The following is a 21,570-nucleotide window of genomic DNA, read 5'->3' as shown; positions in this document are numbered from 1 at the left end:
TTAGCAATGAAACACCCCCACCGCAGTGCTCCCACTTCAATTACTTGCACTGCGAAGGCTACGGCTGAGCGGAGCGTGGTCACAATGCCTACTGAATGTTGCCGTGGTGCACAATTCAAATTTGATTTCGGATGTTCATGTAGACGCCACTACTTTTGATTTGGTGCCTACGAGCCAAACACTGTTGTCCTCACTGAGCCGCAGTGCACTTTGCAAGCGGACTCGTCGCATCACCTCGCGGCGACCATGCTATCTACACTACGTAGCAGGTCCAGCTACATGCAACTGTAGTGCGTATGTGCAGCGTTTGCTTTGTGCACGGCAGGGTTTGAGTACATGCTCTTGCTCATATGCTCCAGACTGACCGTGCTATGTGGTGCAGACCGTCTTTGTCCTGTACCACCTTGAATGATGGATAATAGCCACGTCTAAATTGCGCATTTTGAACTGCTATCAATAGCTCAATAAGAAGTGAAGTCTACCAAGGCGTCCAACCAGGAGTGGCCAGAAGTGAGCACACGCTGGCAAGTGTGCATGTTGTCTGGCCTTAAGGTTTGCATGGTTTGAGGGTAGGGGCGTGTTCAAAACTAGTCAAAATTAGGGAGACCTGATGCTACGACATCAATAAGCAGTTTGGCCAAAGTTTAATTTCTATGTGGGCGGCAGCAGCCGAGCATGAGCAGATGGTTGGTAGTCAGCTTCTTCCGGAACTACGTAATTGTATTATCGAAATTTTAAACGCATATTTTCACTTATGTATTTCACTTACTTTGTTTATAAAACTGTGTCAATAAGTATACACAATAACAATAGGAAGAAGCGCACTGATCCAAACGCCCTTCTTGATTGATGTCATCTGTTGGCCAATAGTAGCTGCGTATGGGCATCTGCTATATTACGAAATAAAGCATCCTGAAAAGAGTGAGGAGCAGACTTCTTTTGAAAAAAGAGTGTTTGAGAAAAAGGTGACAGTGCACTTTGCTTGTGAGCTCCACGTGCCGTACACAACAGCAAAATTTGGCTGAGATGTTCAAAGCAGTGCATGCTATCAGCGGACTGGGTCTTTTCACCAAGCACGAGGGGTGGTTCAGGACCCCTTTAATATACCTGATACCAGGGCTGGGCATCGATTTCATTGATTAATCAATGCAATAATCAGCTCTGTAGATTCATGCATGTGACCTAAAAGATTAAGTGTTGATTTTTGGATGTGAACTTAAAGAAACAATGTAATTTAAATCAACATTTACCATTGCTGTCTATCCTGTCAGTGAAACCTTGCTTGAGTGCATATGTGTCAAGTATATATTGAACTCATTCACACCACGGTGTACGAAAAATAATTTGAGTGTTGACCCATTGCCTGGCGATGCTGCCAGAAATTGCTTGCTACTCCTTGCACATTCCCTCAAATGAAGGCGACGGCATGACAGGAGGTCTCGCCAAGCTGCTGCAGCCCAGCTGTAGGTGCTGTGGAATCTTTCGGTGCGATGGCTTTTGCAATATGCCGCAAAACAGCAATAAGGACACGGCCTTCTCATTTATACGAGCTTGTTTTCAAGCTTTTTTTTGCACACTTGGACTGGATGTATGTCAGGAATTTGGTCGTTTTCTTATAGCTGGGGAAGTGGAATCATGTCCATTGGAGGAACTCGTTGATGGGCTGCAGACGTCAGTGACCTTGCTGTGATATTTGTCTGTGAAGTGTGTTGAACTGCTTGCAGGCCCTGAGAATGACCAAAATCGGAGCAGGTTGAGAGTAGAGATAGCACGAGGACTGAAAGCCTCATGCATAGGCAGACCTGCAATGACCTTGAGGGCTTCATTCTAGAGCTGAAGTCAAAAGCAAGGGTTAAAGCAAGTGGCTTGCATGATAAGGGCAGCTTGGACAAGAATTTGAGCAGTGTTGATGCCTGCACCCCCAATTTTTTAAAAGATGCACTTGATGATGCATAAAAGCATTTGTTGATTCATAGAACTGTTCCTATTGTATTGTCACCTGAAGCATACTACTATTACTTTTAGGAGGCAACGTTGGTCATGACTTCGCTGCCACACCCTGCACATCCCATCAAGTAGCACACTCACTTCCCACCTCTTGCCTCATGGGGTTTTCGGCATCTGCATCGTAACTGATACTTTATGTTGTGCAGTGGCGCTCTAAACGTTATGCATATACATTTTAGTTCTATGGGAAAATAAACAGGGGTCATAAAAGGACATGTTACTTCCAGTTCTGCAGTGCAAGTGGTTATAAGTGGTTTAAGCTGTATTTTGTGTGTGGAAACTGTTTAGAATAACAGTACATTTTTAATTTTTATATTCAGACAGTAAGAGTTCTGCTGCAATGGAACTGACCATCTTGGAAGCATCACCCGATGATTCTGCTGATATACCAACTGTTCTTGTTCAGCCACCATCATCAACACCATCAATAACTGCTTCCAGGGATGAGCAGATATTAGAAGCTGTAAGTTCTACTGTAGCTTTGACTATTACATGGGTTTAATGAATTTTAATTGCTGTTGCACAATATATGTCTAGTTAGAAACATTTAGCAGATTTTGGTTATGTTCCTCATTTAAGTGCTCTATACAATATGTCCTGGCATGTATTTAAATACTTACTTGACTAAACTTGATACTTAGCCCACATGTGATGTGGGGTAATGCTTGGGTGGCTTTCACAGTGTCATGTGTGCTATTAAACTTTTGCTTGTTTAATAATACTAATAGCTGTCTTCTTGAAGCTAATTTGCGTTGCACACGATGGTATTACCGTATAAACTAGAATATAGGTCGAGTGGAAACGTAGGTTGATCCCTTACTTTGAAGTGAGAAAAAGAAAGAAAAAAGAAAATGACAGTAAAATAACCAAACACATTTATTTTCACAATGGCACTGTCACCATTAGTGAGTGCACACCAAGCTTTCACACAAAGTCTCCATGTGCATACTGAAGCTGTGAATGCACTGCACAACACCCACGAAACGACGTTTTACGTGGGCTGCACGCTAACATTTTTCCTTTCAATGTCTCCCAGTATTCCATGCTTTCTTCAGAAACGTGCTGAGCAGCCATGTTGTTGTTCGCTTCAGTTAAGTCTACAACTTTTCTCTTGAATACTGCCCAAAACTATCTCCGTGTGCCAATACTCGTCGCTCACCAGACAAGAAACAAGAAGCATATGACGCATGACATCGACCAGAAGAGTACACACCAGGCACAGGAACAACAGCAATCGCATTTGGATATGGATAAGGCTTTGGCTATGCATTTTTCAACATGCACACCGTAGGTTACCAGATGATGATTAACATTCTGCTAAAGACTGCTGTATAAGATGAGGGGTGACTTTAGCCTGGTTTTTCAAGTAAATGTCTCTGTTTATATTCTGGTTTATACGGTATGCGAGCACATGTGTAAATTGTACCTTTGTTTGATTTCCATCACAGCTTTCGCTTTCCAATGATTGTTGAAGCTATTTGCCAAAGGTGTGCCTGACAGCTTCAGCAACTAAATAAATAGAGGAAAACTTGTGTACACATAAAACCAGGAGCAAAAGGAACGGACCCTAATTAAAATTAAAATTAAATTATGAGGTTTTACATGCCAAAAGCACGATGTGATTATGAGGCACTCCATAGTTAGGGACTCCAGAAATTTGGACCACCTGAGGTTTTTTTAATGTGCACCTAAATTTAAGTACACAGGTGTTTTTGCATTTTGCCCCCATTGAAATGCAGCTGCCGTGGCTGGGATTCAATCCCGCCATCTCGTGCTTAGCAGCCCAACACCATATCCACTAAGCAACCACGGCGGGTGGAACAGACCCTGTTTCTTTTATTATGCTGTGTTGATGTGTGGCCTAGTGACTTAGGTGTGATGTTCTGATATGTGAGCAAGTGAAAGTTGTGGGAGTAGCATTGTTGTGGCAGGGTGTAATGCATCTTTGAGTCGGCATCTAGTAATGTTAGGTGTGATGTTTTGAAATGGGTGAGGATGCAATAAAAAAAAGCAATTGATTGGTTTTTATTTACCATAACTGCATTCTGTTTTTTGAATTTGGTGCCAAAACTCTAACACCAGTACATCATTGTGACATCGCAGACTGAAGCTCGTCTCGTGGCAACATAATGACACAGTTCTCTTATCTCCTTTAATAACTCACCAGTCTGAAAAATTGTGGTAAAGCCTGCATCACAACTTCCAATGTACTATAGCAAAATTTCCGATGGGGGCCTGGTAAGGGGTTTTATTTAGAGTTTGCTTAATATATTGCTACGGAACAGTATCTGCACTGACGAAGAGGCAAGCAGTGTGAAGACGACAACGATGATTAGAGGCTAGCGCGGGCTGTTGCCTCTTGGCCAAGTGCGGCGTATTTTCTTGTAAATATACTTGTATATAGCTTTTCGTCTGCATCTTCCTACATAACATATCTGGTGGAGGTGCGGGGTATCGATCCCCGTACCTCGTCACGGAGCTTCGCAGTGGACGGTACGTCGAGCCTTCCTTCATGGCTCCCGGCGACGACAACTCGACTTTGCCGGTTTCGACACCTGCTGCCACTTCGATGACCTACATAGCTTTCCCCGCTCCCCGTGATCCTGGCATAACTGGCATGATCCGCCGGGAACTCTCGCCCCCCAGGTGGCCCTTCTCGTCCCTATGCCGCACGCTCCGATAATGCCGCCACTGATTCTTCTGTGCCGAACCGCCACTATTCTCATTCGCCTTCGCCGCAACGACGACAATCTCGCTCTCCCCAGCCCCGTCGCTCCTATTCGCCAACTCCCTTCAGACGCCGCTCCCGGCCGGAAAACTAGATGATGCAGCGCCTCGAGGTGACGCTGCACTGCTTCCTACGCTGCCAAATCCTCTACTGACGTTGGCCACTCATCTGACCCTTCTTGACATGCAAGTCGACGGTGTTTCTGTATCTGCTCTTATAGACACTGGGGCGCATTTGTCGGTAATGAGCGCTGACCTTCGTCACCGGCTGAAGATAATAATAATCACGCCCGCCACAACGCCTGTTGTCCGTGTCGCCGATGGCGGAACAGCCCCCCTAATTGGTGTGTGTGCCGCCCGCGTCTCCTTCACCGATCGCTCCACTATCGTGCTATTCACAGTCGTCGCCCACTGTCCCCACGACATCATCCTCGGCTTAGACTTCCTTTCCGCACATTCTGCTCTCATTGATTGTTCCGCCAGTACTCTCTGCCTTGACCTGCCTGTTCTGCATCCCGCTAACCACACCCCATTCGCCTCAGTTCTGCCGACTTCGTTCGCTTGCCACCTTCGACACTGACTTACGTTGACTTAGTCTCATCCCCACCAGTCCCCGACGGTCACTACATCGCGGCTCCTATGCAAGACATCCTCCTTACACACAGGATCACAGTACCTCATACAGTTTTATCTATTACAGCAAATTGCGTCTGCCTGCCAGTGGTCAATTTTGGCTTGACGACACAAGTGCTGCCACGTGGGATGTCTCGGGCCCAGCTTTGCTCATTCGAGAATCACTCAGTAGCATCTATTGCAGTAGATGACAATTCAGCCGATCCTCCTCTACCATCACAGTCGGTAACTTGTACCATCGCCGACTTGACGCGGCAGGATTGTCACCTGGGCTTGTTTTCTGGCCTTCCTTTTATTTTTTTGCTCATTTTACTGATTGATGGTGCAACTTCCAGACTGGAAAGAATAGAGAGTTTTAGAATAGGGGCCCCAATAGTTTGGGGCCCCAAAGAGCTTTGCGGCTGTTAGCGTTGGGGCACGCAAGTGTGAAGAGTTTTAGAATAGGGCTTTGCGTTTGCATATAGCGTCTTGCGCTAACAGCGCCACTACCGCGTCAAAGAAAAGCTATTAAAAATAATTAAAATATACGATTTTATGATAAGGATACTAATTTTGACTTTTGTGTTTTATTGTTTAATTACAATTTAGAGGTTGTTCTATTAGCAGCAAACAACAAGCTTATTGAGTAACTAACCTTACGCACCTTCACCAGCCAAGCCTAGCTGTGTTAGGCCTACAAGCCACAACATCCACAATCGAATTCGGAATCAGTGGTGTTTAATGAATCAATCTTCATAACACATGCTAGTTGAGAGAAAGCGATAACCGCAGTCACTTCTCCTAGCTTGCGAACTTCATGTGTTACCATGAATTGAGCGCAGCTTGGTGCTAGGTTAGAGTCATCGCTTCGATGGGTGCTGCCATGTTTGTTTATGTAAATCTTTTGGGGTAGTTTTCGGGGCTCCCGCTAAATCGGTGAAATAGCATGCCCGACGCAAAACCCAAACGAAGTTTGCGTCTCGTGCATGCGCAGTGGCTTCGACACTATTTCTTTGGGGCCCCAAATGTTTGGGGTCCCTATTTCAAAACTCGCTAATTTGACATAAAAATTGTAACAGCGTAAGCACATGCAACCACAACGTAACAAGGACAAGACATAAGTGCTGACTGTCAGCTAAGTTTTATTGACAGAAGACGGATACCTTATGTAAGGCGAAAGGTAGAAGTGAAGGGGAAAGGGAGTGATACAATCGGGGAAAATGACATTGTGCATCGATGAACGAACGTGCTGGCAGTCAATGGAATCAGGCACAGAAAAACAAGAAAACTAGAAAAAAACTAGAAAAAAGGCGGGGGATACTAACATACAATCAAATCAGCAAGCGGTTGCTTCCAAAATTTGAAGCTCTGCAGCAAAAAGCGATACAGAGGGGGTGCTTACGCACTTGCTGCTATATTTCTGTATGTGGAATGCTTCCAAACTGACGCACGCCGTCGGGTCGGCACTCTTACCTAGAATCTTTGTCCCTCTCAATCGAGCCTCGCAACCTGTGCATTCAATTACGTGCGCGACCAAATGTGCGTACTTGTCCTTTAAATTACTTAAATTTCAGGCATGATCCCCCAAGCATTCATGAATGCAGCGGCCGGTTTGGCCGACATAAGCCTTTCCACACTTCAAGGGAATGGCGTATACCAATCCTGTGGAACACTTGATAAACGGCTTCTTATGTTTTAGCTGACAGCCTCTTTTTTTTAGAGTTCCAGATGCATGGGCATAACTGTGCCAGCTTGTTGGGTGCCGAAAAAACAACGGACACCCCATACCTGTTGGCTACCTTCTTGAGACTGGGCAAAGTCTTGTGCAGATACGGCACAACCAAAGGCTTGTCGGTCTTCCCATGGTCATCTTTTCTTCGTGTTCCTAGTTTTAGCTTCTGAAGGAGGGTCTCAGACACAGCAATGAAGCCCGAATAGGGGAACCCCGCCGCCAAAAGTTGGCTGGCCTGATTCTCAAAACTTTTCTGCATTAGGTGTGAGCATGACTTCTGAAGAGACGATTCCAAACAGTGCGACGCTATAGCTCTTATACGGTTTTGGAATGCACTGAATCATATGGCAACAAATCCGCTGTTGCGCGAGGGAAGTAGCCCCAGCAAATGTGCTTTTCATGAAAGGTTATTCTCACGTCTAAAAACTGTAAAACATCTGTGTCAGGTAGTTCATGGGTAAAATTGAGCCCAAGTTCATGCTTGTCAAATGCGTTTAAAACTTCACCTACTGCAGAGAGGTAGGTGAAGGCTGTCTGCTTTTTTGAAAAGCACTAAAAGATCATCAGCGTACCTAAATACCTTTAAAACAAACCCCCCCAAAAAAGACCTATCTAAAAGTTTATCTACTTTTGCTAAAAATATATCACAAAGAATTGGGACCACGCTGGACCCAATGCAGATACCGTTGCGCTGAAAAAAAGGGAGGTTGTCATAAACAATAAAACTAGATCTCGGGTAAAACTGCAATAACGGTATAAAATTATCTACTGAGAAGCCTGTTGAATTCCGGAATGACACTTCGCCGTTTGCTTCTACGCATTCCCTAACAGCCAACAAAAGCTGATCTTGAGGCACAGAATAAAACAAGTCTTGTACATCTACGGAGAAACCAAAGCCAATGTTATCTGTGCGCTCAAGAAACAGCGCGACATCCGTAGATTTTCTTGTTAGGAACGGATCATCCAAAGCAAGCGTTTTGAGATGCTTTTGCAGAAACCGACTAACGTTTATTTGCCATGACCCTTCTTCACTAACGATAGTCCGGAATAGAATACCAGGTTTGTGGGTCTTGGCTGTAAAAAATTCATTTAGGCTACTACCTCTGCTATTAGCAATATCCCTCGCAAGTTTGTCAAGATTTAATTCCTTACAGAAGTTAATAAACTTGGTCTTGACCCTAACGGCACTCTTCTTAACAGGCTCAAAATTCTTATTGATGGCCGCCTGCGCTTTCTCATTGTACATTCCCTTTGGTAGAACAACAAACCCAGTCTCTTTGTCTGCTTGAACAAGCATAAGGTTATTTCTTTTAAACAAAGTAACCACGTCATTTAACAGTCTTGTATGATTCTGCGCGTCAAGTACGTTTGGTGAGCACTTCTGCAGACAGTCTACACCCTCAAAAAGGCAGCGGTCCCGGTCCTCTTCATTTCTTGCTTTCATAGCCAATTTCCTGTTTGTTGCAATCAGCTCATGGGCTGAGACACCAGGCTCCAATACATATTGTAACAGATACGAAAGGCACGGACAAGAGAAAAGAAGGGAAGACAAAGAGTTGGAGAGGCCGAGCTGCGCTACTATCACGCTACGATCATCATCCATCGCCTGTAAATAAAACCATTTCTTTGCAACTCTTCGTAACAGTTGTGGTGGAAGGTGCGGGGTAATCGACACCCGAAGACGGAGGCTAAACCAGAACTTCTTCGACGGAGCTGTCGCATTGCTGGACTCCCACCGTATCTACCGGAGCTGAATATGTCCCACGACGCAGACGAACAACGGCCCATTCCAACAGCTGCGCCGACAAGTTCCATTCTGCAACTGAGAGATGCGCGTCCCTTCGCCAGAAGATCGGACGAAGACGTCGAGGAATGGCTCATCCATTATCATTGGGTGAGTGCCGCCAACAAGTGGAACAGCGCTTCTGAGCTTTCTAACGGATACTGCGTTGCTGTGGTTCGACAATAACGAGGAAACGTTCACAACATGGGGAAGATTTGTTTCCGAAATCAAAGAGAGATTCGGCGACTCCGCGACGAAAAAGAAAAGGGCGGAACAGACACTACTGCAATGTGCGCAAGTGCCAGGCGAAACCTGCACGAGCTATATTGAGGTGGTAATAAAACTGTGTAGGATGGTGGACTCTGGAATGTCTGAGGAAGATAAAGTCGGGCACATCCTGAAAGGAATTGCCGAAGACGTCTATAATTTCCTCATCGCAAAGGACAACCTGGCTTCTGTCACTGACATCATTCGGCATTGTCGTACTTTCGAGCAGCTGAAAATGAGGCGCATCACGCCGAAGTTTGGCAGGCTAGCCAATGTGACAACAGTTGCAAGCGTGGACAGCAACCAGCCCCTCGATCTTGCATCAACGATCAGACAAATAGTTCGGGAAGAGCTCAGCCTGCACGCACAAGCGACACATTCAGGCACTCACAGCTTCCGCCTACCACCAGATTTCTAGTCAAACGTGGCATCCATCGCCCCGTATCCTGCGGCGAGGGGCACCGAGGATTATGAACTCGCGCGCCGACAGCAGCCACGTCTCTACGACAGAGGCGCTACTTATGACGCTCGACCACAACGAGAGCAGCCACGTTTTTACCCCCGAGGTCCTGTGACTTCTGTCAGGCCGCGACAAGAAGGGCACCGGCCCTACTACCACGACGTGACTTATGAACGATATGACGGATTTCAGCGAGGCGCAGAGACACGTTATCCACATGACAACAAACTTTCTCGCCGCCCGCAGCAGCCTAGCATCCGTTTCGAGGAAGATGCTGTGAACCGCGACCCTCCCGTGTGCTACAACTGCGGTTCCACAGGCCATATAGCACGGTATTGTCGCCAAGGCCGTCAATCACGAAGGACACCACCAATGTTCTCGCCACCCAGAACCCGTACTTCATATGACTTGCAGACGACCGATTCCCTTCCAATGGACCACTTCCCACACGAGACCAGACGCAGCGATTCGCCAACTTCTGAGCGGAGTTTGATGCTGCCAAATAATCGTCCCCGTCGCTCTCCGTCCCCTCGGCGCCGTTCTTCGTCACCGCCGCCGGGAAACTAGCATCCGCGGCCAATGGAGGTGAGGTCGTCGGACGGTCTTTGCCAGAAATTCCTCTGCCTGTTGTGATGCTCAAAAACAAAGTGAATGTCTCGATTGACGGAATATCGACCATGGCGTTAGTGGATACTGGGGCGACTGTGTCTGTGATGAGCCTCGCTTTCAAGAACCATCTAGGCCACAAAGTTATGTTTTCTTGGAACGACGGTATTACTTTTCGTGGAGTGGGCGGCGAGTGGCTTCATCCCCTTGGTGTTTGTGCTGTGAGTGTTTTGTTGGCTGGGAAAGTTTTTGTGTCGGAATTCCTTGTTCTTGCTCGTTGTTCGCACGATGTTATTCTTGGTATTGATTTTCTTGAACAGTGCGGCGCTTCCGTGGACTGTGGTTGTGGCGAAATATCATTGAACAAGTTAATTATATCAACAGATTCCGAACAAAGTTCGCGTGGCGAACACAGGGACACAGACACACTCAGTGTTCTTGATGAAGTGATTGCACCATCGTGGTGCCTGACGCCCGTTCGTGCTTCTGCAACTACTGTTGACGCTGATTGTGTTGATCTTGTAGTTAGGCCTCTCCGCATAAACTGTGCTAAAAAAGATATACTTGTGCCCTGCTCTGTCTTGTGCATGACGAAAGGAGTCGCCACATTGTGGGCGCTGAACTGTTCCGCCACGCCGGTTGTCCTTCCTTGCGGTATGAAAATCGCTCTCTTCGATGAAGCCGCATGTAACTCAATGGCGGCCCTAACTACGAACGTCTCTACAGCTTGCTCTCCTTGCGATAATAGCCATTTTGAAAAGCTAATTCTTGGCATGATCAGCAAGGCTCTCGGTACGTCGGAACGGCAAGCACTGGTACATGTCCTTGCCAGGCATGAGGCTGCATTCGACTTCACGCATGAAGATGCACGCCTTCATTTACCGTCGTCCCGCGCTCGTCACAGAAAAGATACCGACTCAGCGCACCCCATCCGCCAGAAGCCCTACCGAGTGTCATCGTCCGAGCGCAAAGTTATTGCCGAGCAAGTCAAGGAGATGATGAACAAAGGTGTTGTTCAAGAGTCATCTAGTCCATGGGCAGCCCCAGTAATCCTGGTCTGAAAAAAAGATGGTTCCTGGACATTCTGCGTGGATTACAGACATCTAAAGGCAGTGACGAAGAAGGATGTCTATCCTCTACCTTGAATAGATGACGTCATTGATTGCTTACACGCTGCTTTTTACTTCTCAACACTTGATTTACGATCGGGGTATTGGCAAATACCTATGGACCCTGCCGACAGGGAAAAGACCGCTTTCGTGACTCCAGATGGCCTATTCGAATTTAATGTTATGCCTTTTGGCCTTTGCAATGCTCCTGCCACCTTCGAAAGATTCATGGACACAGTACTACGTGGCCTGAAGTGGGAAATATACATGTGTTACCTCGATGATATTGTAATCTTTGGCCGCACGTTTGAAGAACATAATGAACGCCTCAGCCTTGTTCTCGACTGCATCGAGAAAGCTGGGCTGGTTCTAAACTCAAAGAAATGTCGCTTTGGCGAACGTCAAACACTGGTCCTGGGACACTTAGTTGACAAGGATGGCGTCAGACCCGATCCTCGTAAGATTGAAGCTGTGAGCTCCTTCAAGCCACCACAATCAGCACGAGAACTTCGCTCATTCATTGGCCTATGTTCATATTTTCGTCGTTTTGTTCCCAGGTTTGCCGACATCGTTTACCCGTTGACAAGTATTTTGCGGCAAAATGCATCCTTCAATTGGACACCAGAGTGTGACGCATCATTTTCTCAACTGAAGTTTATACTAACGTCAGCACCGCTCTTGCGTCACTTCGATCCGACTTGCCCAACTGAAGTTCACACTGATGCTAGTGGAATTGGGATAGGAGCGGTGCTTGTACAATGTCACAGTGGCGCAGAACATGTAGTCGCATATGCCAGCCGTTGCCTGAGCAAATCTGAACGGAATTATACGATTATGGAACAGGAATGCCTGGCAGCTGTTTTCGCCATACAGAAGTTTCGGTGTTATCTTTACGGTAGACCATTTAAGATTATCACCGACCATCATTCTTTATGCTGGCTGGTCGGTTTGCGTGATCCCTCTGGTCGTCTCGCATGTTGGGCGCTGCGCCTCCAGGAATACGACTTTGTGGTGTCGTACAAGAGTGGCCGTCGTCACGCTAACGCAGACTGCCTCTCTCGGATTCCTCTTGCGGCTACCGACTGCGATACTGAGAATTTTGACGACTGTCTCGCTGCTGTTACTTCTACGTTCCCTGACGCGGCAGACTTTCAGGGAGAACAACGGAGTGATGTTACCCTCGATCCGCTTTTTGTCGCCGCCCGTACTTCTCAAGGCAGCGGTCGCTTTACTGTCCGTGATAAATTACTCTACAAAACTAATTATTCCGGGCATGGAGCGCGTTTTCTGCTTGTTGTCCCGGAGAGCCTTCGCTCCGACGTTCTACGCGCCATGCATGACGATGTGACATCCGGCCATTTCGGTTTTGTACGAACGCTACACCGCACGCAGGAGCGCTTTTACTGGCCCAAGATGTACGAAACAACCAAGCGCTATGTCGCTAGTTGTGAAACGTGCCAACGTCACAAGCGACCGACCACCGCAGCCCCGGATCCCCTTCGGCCATTGACACCACCCAACACGCCATTCGAGCAAGTAGGCATTGACCTTTTGGGTCCATTCCCGTTATCTAGCAACAAGAACCGTTGGATAATTGTCTGCGTAGACCATCTTACACGGTATGCAGAAACTGCAGCCATACCGTCTTCCACCGCCGCTTGCGTGGCGGTCTTCCTGTTGCGTTCCGTGGTCCTTCGTCATGGCCCACCACGTGTCATCATCAGCGACCGTGGTCGTCAGTTCACTGCTGATGCCATTGAAGAGCTACTTCGTTTGTGCACTTCCCAGTTCCGGCATTCCACGCCGTATCATCCACAGACCAATGGCCTCGTTGAAAGGACGAACAGAACGCTGACCAACATGCTTGCCATGTACGTCTCCTCCAATCATAAGAACTGGGACGACGTGCTGCCCTTCATCACTTACGCATACAACACGGCGAAACACGAAATCACGAACTATAGCCCATTTTATCTCCCCTATGCCAGGTTACTGCGAAGCCCTCTGGACACTTTCTTACCATTCGTTCTGCACAGTGACGATTCTGTATCGAAGACTTTGTGTCTCGCCGAAGAAGCGCATCGAATAGCTCGTCTTCGTACTCTGGCCTCGCAAAGTCGTTCGAAAGAGCGATACGACAACCGTCACATACAAGTATCGTTGGAAAAAGGTGACTTAGTCCTTCTTTGGACACCGCAACGCAAGCGTGGATTGTGCCAAAAGTTATTGTCACACTATTCAGGCCCATTTGTAGTTGTGGACTGCCTCAGCGAACTCACTTACGTCATAGCTCGCCTACTGTGCAACGGTCGGCGATCAAGCAGAACTCAGCTGACTCACATTGCTCGCCTGAAGCCTTTCGACCCTGCTTGTGCATCCTGACTCGCCCCACGGGCTTCGTCTGCTTGCGGGGAAATGTAACAGATACGAAAGGCACGGACAAGAGAAAAGAAGGGAAGACGAAGAGGACGAAGAGTTGGAGAGGCCGAGCTGCACTACTATCACGCTACGATCATCATCCATCGCCTGTAAATAAAACCATTTCTTCGCAACTCTTCGTAACAATATTTTGGGCCCTTCTGCAGGAGACGTGTTACGTTCTCAGGCAGGGAAACATTTCCAAGGACGGTTACACTTCTTTTACTCCCCTGTGTTATGTCCCTGTTACCTAAACAAGACAGCAACAGGTTCAGAAGGCACCTCCAATAGTACTCCGTGAGTTGAGCAGCTGTTTTCATCAGCAACGCTAGCTTCCTTGCAGCGAGCCATCCGGGGTGGTCAACGTAGCAAACTGATCGAAGCCAATCTTGAAAAAGACGAACTTGCCACCACAGTTCTGACCGCATTAATCTGCACAGTCCTATAACGTGTCCCCACGATGGTTTTACTTGGCCAAAGAGAGCACTTACTTCATCTGGGACGAGGCCCTTGCGAATACAGAAGGCATAGCGTCTTGCCCGGCATGTAGCGTTCACATTGTGGGTCAGTAAAAGGTCAATGATACGAAAAGAGGGAAGAACACAGCTAATTTGCGGTTGGTTTTGTGATTTTCCTTGCCCTGGTGTTTCTAAAACTACATCTCGAAACTATCTGTGCGCTTGCTTATTCGTCCTAATGCCGGCATGTACGTTCATTGAGCAGCCTAAGAGGATTCTTAGCTTAGCCTCTCGGGGTTGTGAACTCGGTGTATTTTGTGCCCACGTTTTGTTCGAGAAAACTCTGTGATTTACCGTCTTTCTACACCACACGATAAGATAGTTAATTAAATGATGTGTGCTGGCCTGCTTCGTGCACAAACTATGGTGTACTTTCAGAAACTTCACAAGTACCTTGTGGCACTGTCAGCGAGTAACTGCACGTAATGCTTCTTGCGGCAGCTGAGTGTGCATTCTATCACTTTGTGCATTGATTGGCTAAGCGACCGAAAAGCATGCCAGTCACTTCAGGAGGCGTCCTGCCGGACGTTATGTCGCACAGAAGGGAAAATATATCCGAAAGTGATCGTCCGCAAAGGTGGCTCCCCTGTAATACCATCTCTTTCGTGACGAGAGGATAGTGTGCGCAGTTTTCAGTCCCACAGCTAGCCCCTCGTATTTTGGTAAATGCGTGAAATCCTGAAGTTATGGGTAGCTACATGAAGAGGAAGCTTTGCACACAGTTGTAAGCAGCATGAAGCTGCATACAGTATAATTTTACATTTATTTTATTTTTTACAGCTGCGAAGCTTTCTTTCTTAGACCCCTTGCCTGTTACCTTGTTGCTCTCAATTTACAGGCGCTTCATGCACAATACGCCGGCGTAAGTTAGCGTCTTAACTGAAAAGTACTGCTCCTTTAGTTGGTATTTCTATGGTCGCCATCGCTGATGGCGACCATAGCTGCCAGCTGTGCCTATGATGGCACATGTCTGTGGTCACACATCACTCTCTAGCCGCTGCCCTAACCCAGCACCACGTACACTGTTGCCTAACCACGCTCGTGGCCTTGGAAATCGTTGGCACGCTTCAGGTCACAGCTGGCTTGTTTACCCATTGCAGAGAAGGCATCACGCACTCTTGGGCTGTAAGTGCTCCGATGCCAAGGCGTATTGTTGAGCCGGAGCCACCCTCCATAATGAATAGGCGCCTCCAAAGGTGAAATAAGATACCGTGAGCTGTGTTAGTATAGTGCATGCTGAGCAGTTAGAGTAGGCCTTTTAATCATTGACACATTTAAGCGGTCCGCATAAAGCGTGTAATTTATTATGAGGTTTTAAAAAATGTGCACCGCTCCTGATTGCATCGGCGCTGCTCCCCTGAGTCGTGACGTCAGTCGGGCGAGTTATCAGATTGGCTACCCACGTTGCGTCATCGGGAATGCTTGAAACATGCCACTGCATTAAGCTTATTCTTAATTGCATACGTATGCATAATAAATTGTGTACCCTTAAAGTTAATTACACAAGTGTAATAAATCCAAACGTTTCTTCAAACTTGCGCCTGAAAATGCAAATCGTCTTCTACAGCTCTGGTACTGGGGCAGCCGACGCGACGCGGAGGTGTTGTCACATGAAAATAGGGGCAGCGATGTCTTCTTTGGCGGTAGGAACATGAATAGTATCTGCGCTGTATTGCGCTTGTCTTGCATTGCATGTGTGTGCAAGGAGTAAACTGCAGCGACTACACACTGCAGAAGACGCGAGCCCTGCACGTCAGTGCCAACAACCTCCTTGGTCAGCACGGCAGCCACCCCTCAGTTTTGAAAAGAAAGGCGCTTTAAGTAGTAACCGCAGGTTCCGTATTTATCGGAGAGCCAATCTTCGTTCTTATTTTTTGCAGAGTGATAGCAAAAATATATCCTAACAAGCTGAGACCTGAAGAAAAAGAAGCGTTGCGAAGGACAGGCCTTCATTCGATGTCCACGGACCTTAATACATTTTTAAATGTTTTTTTGTATTCTGATTATATGTGCCAAACGATATGACGAAGTCATTTAGTTTTCCTCAAAATGAATTTTAAAGATTGGTTGCATGTTCCTGACTCATGCCGACAAATGTATGAAATTTTACTGGCTACGCTGCCTCTCGTGGTGGCTGTGGGTTGAAACCAAACGGTGATCCTTCAGCGCTCATATGGTAGCTCAACTTGCCACTGTCTACTTCCAAAGAGCTGGAAAAGCTCCCCGTGTTGTCAGATGCCATCGTCAGCTTCGTTTTTTTTTTTTTTTGGCGTGAGCACCACGTGTACTGCGTGTTACGTTAAGGTAGTGTAGGATCTGACGTCACTGACTCATCACAGATGTCGCACGAAGCAGCTACCTGTTTCGGTTTCGGTACCTCGTATATTGGTTATTTACAATTATTTATAAGTTACTGAGCAAATTGAACCACCCTTACGGTGACAGGACTGTCAATGCCATTTGAAAATGACAATATCGTTATATGCTTTTAACACTGAAAGTCGTCGGTAATGCAAGAACGCTCGTTTACCGTGTGTTACGCCATATGGTATAAGTTACTCCGGAGCCTTTCACTATGGCGTCCCTCATTATGCTGTGTGCAATTTGAGAATTTTAAATACCCGTCTTTAAAATTGGCATCGAAATAAAAGTTAGGGTATTTCAGGCAGCGTTTTCTTGCAGTGTGTGTGGAAGAGGAATACTTTGGTATACGACCTTAAGATTGAAGCATGTGACGACCTGCCGTGGTTGCTGAGTGCCTTTGGGATCAAATCCCGGCCGCGGTGGATGTATTTTGGTGAGGCTGAAATGCAAAGACGCCTGTGACCGTGCACTTTCTGCACGTTAAAGAAACCCAGATGGTCGAAAATAATAGGAGCCCCGCCACTACAGCATGGCTCATAATCAAATCGCTGTTTTGGCACGTAAAACCCCAGCATCTGATTTTAAATTTCAGCATGTGTCATCTCAAAAATATTGAAAAAAAGGTTAGTAAATTCATCTAGTTTCTATTAAGTATATCAAAAACAATTACCACTGTGTAGTTTCTCTACATAGCTGTTTAAGTACAATTGATTTCATCTGCATATGTCGCTAATTTTCGAAACCTTGTACACGTTATAGTTGGGGAATTCTTTATGCTCTATTGATCTAAATTTAGTTGTCCTTAGATCTGAAAAAAGTTATTATTGTTATTATTATTATTAACTTCAATTTTGTCTTCTGTTTCAGCTCAGGGAAATAGTTCGCAATTGTACTGTGCAAGACCCTGAGAAAAGAGCATCAGCTGCTCAAGTCCATGCGATGCTGAGCAAGCTGCTGTAAAAAGAAGCAAAGCTGTTGACCAGTGTAGAAAAGAGCATCAGCTGCCCAAGTTCACGCGATGCTGAGCAAGCTGCTGTGAAAAGAAGCAAAGCTGTTGGCCAGTGTCGTTGCCTGAAGCTTTGCGCTTTGATAGTGTTCATCACATAACATCACAAATTGCGTCTTGGGGTGCATCTTCACGTTTTTAGAGTTTGCTAACTGTCCATTTGCGCCACATGCTGATCGCTTCGTTGTACATAAGTATGTAGTAATTTTATTTTATCGACGAGCTGTGCAATAAAATAGCAGTTGATACCACGTACGTGCCCTTTTCTTTCTTTTGCTTGCGCCCGTGTGTCTCCTGGAGTTTTGGCACCACTGTGAAATGCTGCGGGGCCCTTGGTGATCCTGCCCTGCCGGCGCGTGGCTCCACAGGCATTATTCAGTTCTTTCCAGGGTTTTTCCACGTCTGGCGTGCGTGCATCCTTCAAGAATGCCCCAAAAAAGTTGGAAGGCGATTCAACGTCTAGTTGTCGAAAGATGTCTTCTTTGGCGAGTTGGGATTAAGCAGCTATCGTCATCATCAGTGCCGCTCAGAATAAGTTATTTAGTTCATTACATTGTCATTATTAGTTTCGCCATGTGCATCTTTTTTAGATCGCTATCTTCGGGATCCGCCCACAAAATAGGCTAGAGACGGAAATTAGAAACGGGCATGCCCGATGCGGAAAGGTGGCGGTAATTCGCCAAAGAAGAAGTCTTGAAAAAGTCGCACTTCGCGGTGAAGCATTGATAGCAATAGCAATGTATTAGACAATTATGCGAAGTAGCATTTTTTGTTTTTGTCAGCCGTTTATATTGCAACAAACATTCCTTTACTAATCAAATTAACAAGCACAGTTTTACGCGCACAAATGTGAACAGATCTCGATAGATGACCGCAAGCATAGGCGTATCTACCGGGGGGCACTTGACCGCCCCCGCCCCACTCTCGGGACTGAGGGGGCAAAATAGGTCATTTGCCCCCAGACTTTTGAATCCCGGGAATATATTTATTTATTTTATTTACTTACAATACTGCCAGTCTCTACTGAGACCATAGCAGGAGGGCACTATACATATGTACATGTACACTGATAATGTTTAATACATGTATAAAGTCAGTTTCGCACCTTAAAACATCAACAATTTTCACTACAAAAATGTATACACCAAACACAAGTACATGCAAACTTTCAAAAAAAAAGTAAGAAATGGCAATTGAGGTATTCTATGCTGCATACCCGACTACATACACAGGGCACAAGTACATGGTAGTTTGCACGATCAATAATAGCACTAGCAATTTTAACCTGCTAAACAATTTTTTCAATTTTTGATTCAAATTGAGACAGTGACTCTGTGTTAGTGGTGAGAGGTGATAACATATTCCATTCACGGATCGCCACAGGAAAAAAGGAATATTTAAACACATTATTATTACATTTATATTCTACTAAGGTGTTTGTGTGTTTGTGCCTGGTAGGTCGTGTTTGTGAATAAGATATGTAACTTGAAATGTCAATTTTGAAAGAATTATGCAGAAGTTGATAAAGAAATTTCAAACGTGCCTGTTTCGCTCGTGCTTCGAGCGTAAGGAGCCCAGAAATTGCTTGAAGATTAGAGGGAGAGTCTTCACGTCTAAATTTGTTGTGAATAAATCGAATGGCCTTCCTTTGTATTGTTTCTATTTTCTTTATGTTAGTTTGGGTGCGAGGGAACCATACAGTGTTTCCGTATTCGAGGATCGGCCTAACGAATGTCTTGTATGCTAGGAGTTTTGTTGACAAGGGTGCGAGTCGAAGTGATCTGCGTAGGAAAAATAACTTTTTGCATAGCAGATGAGGTAATGTGGTGAATATGCTCGTCCCACCTTAGGTCTGACGTTATTGTTAAGCCTAGATATTTATATTTTTGTACTTTAGTCAAAACTGTACCATTTATGGTGTAGCAAAAGTCTGAAGGTTCTTTTTTCCTCGTTATGGTCATACATGCCGATTTTTTTACATTGATTATCATCTGCCAGTCTGAGCGCCTAGAGTCTCGACCATGATCACTCGGGTCTACAGAAAGTGGCTTGAAGCACTGATAATGGGGGTCTGGCCTCTCCACGTGGACTCTCGGCCACATTGGTTCTTCAGCGCACTCATCACTGGTATTTATATAGCACAGAGTCTACTCAGTAACAGTTAGTAAATTTCCCTACCTCTGCAAGTCTGCAGTGGTCTTCCAAGTCTGAATCTAGACATTGATTTGGGCTACTTGGTCTGTCAATAATGCAATTGAACCTCAATAGGGCACTTGAGGTTCCCAGAACTTTCCAAGACTGCTTTCACTTATTTGGTTGTGAAAGGTGTTCTCGCAGTGAAACTGAGGCAGCACGAAGCGTTTGCTTCTCGCTGCCGGCGGTCTTCATCACGTCAGCGTTGTGACAGCGAGTGCTCGTGGTCATAGAGTAAGATGTGTTTATATTTGTCTGTCTGTGCGTGACACATTGCTTGTTATAGGTGCATCTACCAGTTCGGGGGGAGGTGTGCCCCTTCCCCCACAATCAAGATTGAAAAGGAAAAGCAGGCCATTTATCCGCCTCCCTACGCGCACACACTTGTTAAAGTGGGCACTGTCAGCTGCACACTGCACAACTACTACAAAACAACAGCTGAGGCCAAGATTTTTCAGATTTGGGCTCTGTTAGATATGGAGCTGTTTCCTGCGATTACTTCGAGTTCCCCAGACCACATCGGATTGCAGCACAGCTAATTGAGGAATGCAGAAGCAAGAAAGCACATTCCAGAGGAGCGGCCGAGCAAACAAGTTTAAGGCAACAAGTTCACGTGCCAACAAGTTCGTGCGCCGCCGGGATTAGCAGGTGGGCCTCGGACAATGGAGCATGAGCAGCCCTCCCCTTCTCCTCGTTAGAAGTGCATTGCCAGTCTGCGAGGCAAGACCGCAGAGAGCCGCCAGGTGTGACACCGCGACACGGGCGCCTACCATTGGCTGAAAGTGGCGTCATCGGAGCGGACTCTCCCATTGGTCAAACATGACGTGACTTACAGTGCTCGAAGGGTTTATAAGAAGCCTTCCAGAGAGACCTGAGCATTCTGGAGCATTCCCTGATTCCCTGATTCACCTCTCTCGAACTTCTTGCCGCGGGCTGCAGCGTCCGAGTTGCTGCCGGCCCGTAATGACTGTACAACTGTTAATTGACGCTCACCTCTCTGTACATAATGTAGAATAAACCCTCCCAAGTTTGGGTTTTCATCCCGGAGTCCGTCCTCCAACCCCTACAGCTCACATAGGTACGATTTATTTATTACGTATCCCCTGCTTTCGGACCTCTCCTTCATGTGCTGTATCAGGTGACGCGTTTTGCGGTGTAGGACGTCTGTGGGACGTGGCTTGCAAGCCTGCATTGCTGAGAAAGCTATCGCTAGGCTGTCCAAAACAAGTTTAATCTACCATCACTGGCATCATCCCGTGTTTGTTGGGGCTGTCCAACCTAACCATCTTTGAAAACACCATCAAATTTGCTTTTATAATTTACCGGGATTTTATCAGTCTTGCCATTTTAGCGATTTTCACGCTAGATTTATGTTTTTGTCTGTTTACGGCAAAGTTTGCTATTTAGCAATCGGTGACTTTTTAGTGACTTGAATGAACAGTTGGCGATATTACGATTTGTAAGTTAGGAAGATTAGGCGATATAACGATTTGTAAGTTAGGATTGCTTGGAAAATGGCCTTTAATAACGCGCTTTGATATTCAAAAGCCACATGCAAGTGGGCGAAACTCACTGTACGATGCATAGGCTCCATGACCATGATGAACCAACGGTTGCCTTCATGTTGGTATAGCCATCACATTGTGGTAGTGCTACACAGCACAGTGGTCACCACAGCCTTGACATTGTGGTCACAAAGTTGAAGTTTATTTATTATTTACAAAACCTATTCAATGTACATATAATTCAATATTATAAAACCTATGTG

At 46.1% G+C, this 21,570-nt stretch overlaps 1 protein-coding gene and 1 long non-coding RNA gene across 6 annotated transcripts in view; one reads left to right on the top strand and one right to left on the bottom strand.

The window, feature by feature from the left end:
• Positions 1–17,860, top strand: part of LOC135903949 (uncharacterized) — a 30,936-nt gene extending 13,076 nt beyond the window's left edge. For all 4 annotated transcript variants that reach the window (XM_065434448.1, XM_065434451.1, XM_065434450.1 and 1 more), the window contains 2 exons: positions 2,328–2,470; positions 17,471–17,860. In XM_065434448.1, coding sequence (XP_065290520.1) covers positions 2,328–2,470; positions 17,471–17,563 — 236 coding nt within the window. In that variant the 3' untranslated portion in view covers positions 17,564–17,860. The remainder of the gene's footprint in view (positions 1–2,327; positions 2,471–17,470) is intronic.
• A 44-nt stretch (positions 17,861–17,904) lies between these two features.
• Positions 17,905–21,570, bottom strand: part of LOC135903950 (uncharacterized) — an 85,992-nt gene continuing 82,326 nt past the window's right edge. For both annotated transcript variants that reach the window (XR_010564970.1, XR_010564969.1), the window contains one exon: positions 17,905–18,027. This is a non-coding gene — a long non-coding RNA (uncharacterized lncRNA). The remainder of the gene's footprint in view (positions 18,028–21,570) is intronic.

The sequence above is a fragment of the Dermacentor albipictus genome, chromosome 1 (genome assembly GCF_038994185.2).
Source record: "Dermacentor albipictus isolate Rhodes 1998 colony chromosome 1, USDA_Dalb.pri_finalv2, whole genome shotgun sequence".
In the NCBI taxonomy this organism is placed as follows: domain Eukaryota; kingdom Metazoa; phylum Arthropoda; class Arachnida; order Ixodida; family Ixodidae; genus Dermacentor; species Dermacentor albipictus.
The sequence above is the reverse complement of the archived record's forward strand: the minus strand, read 5'-3'. Positions and strand labels throughout refer to the sequence as shown.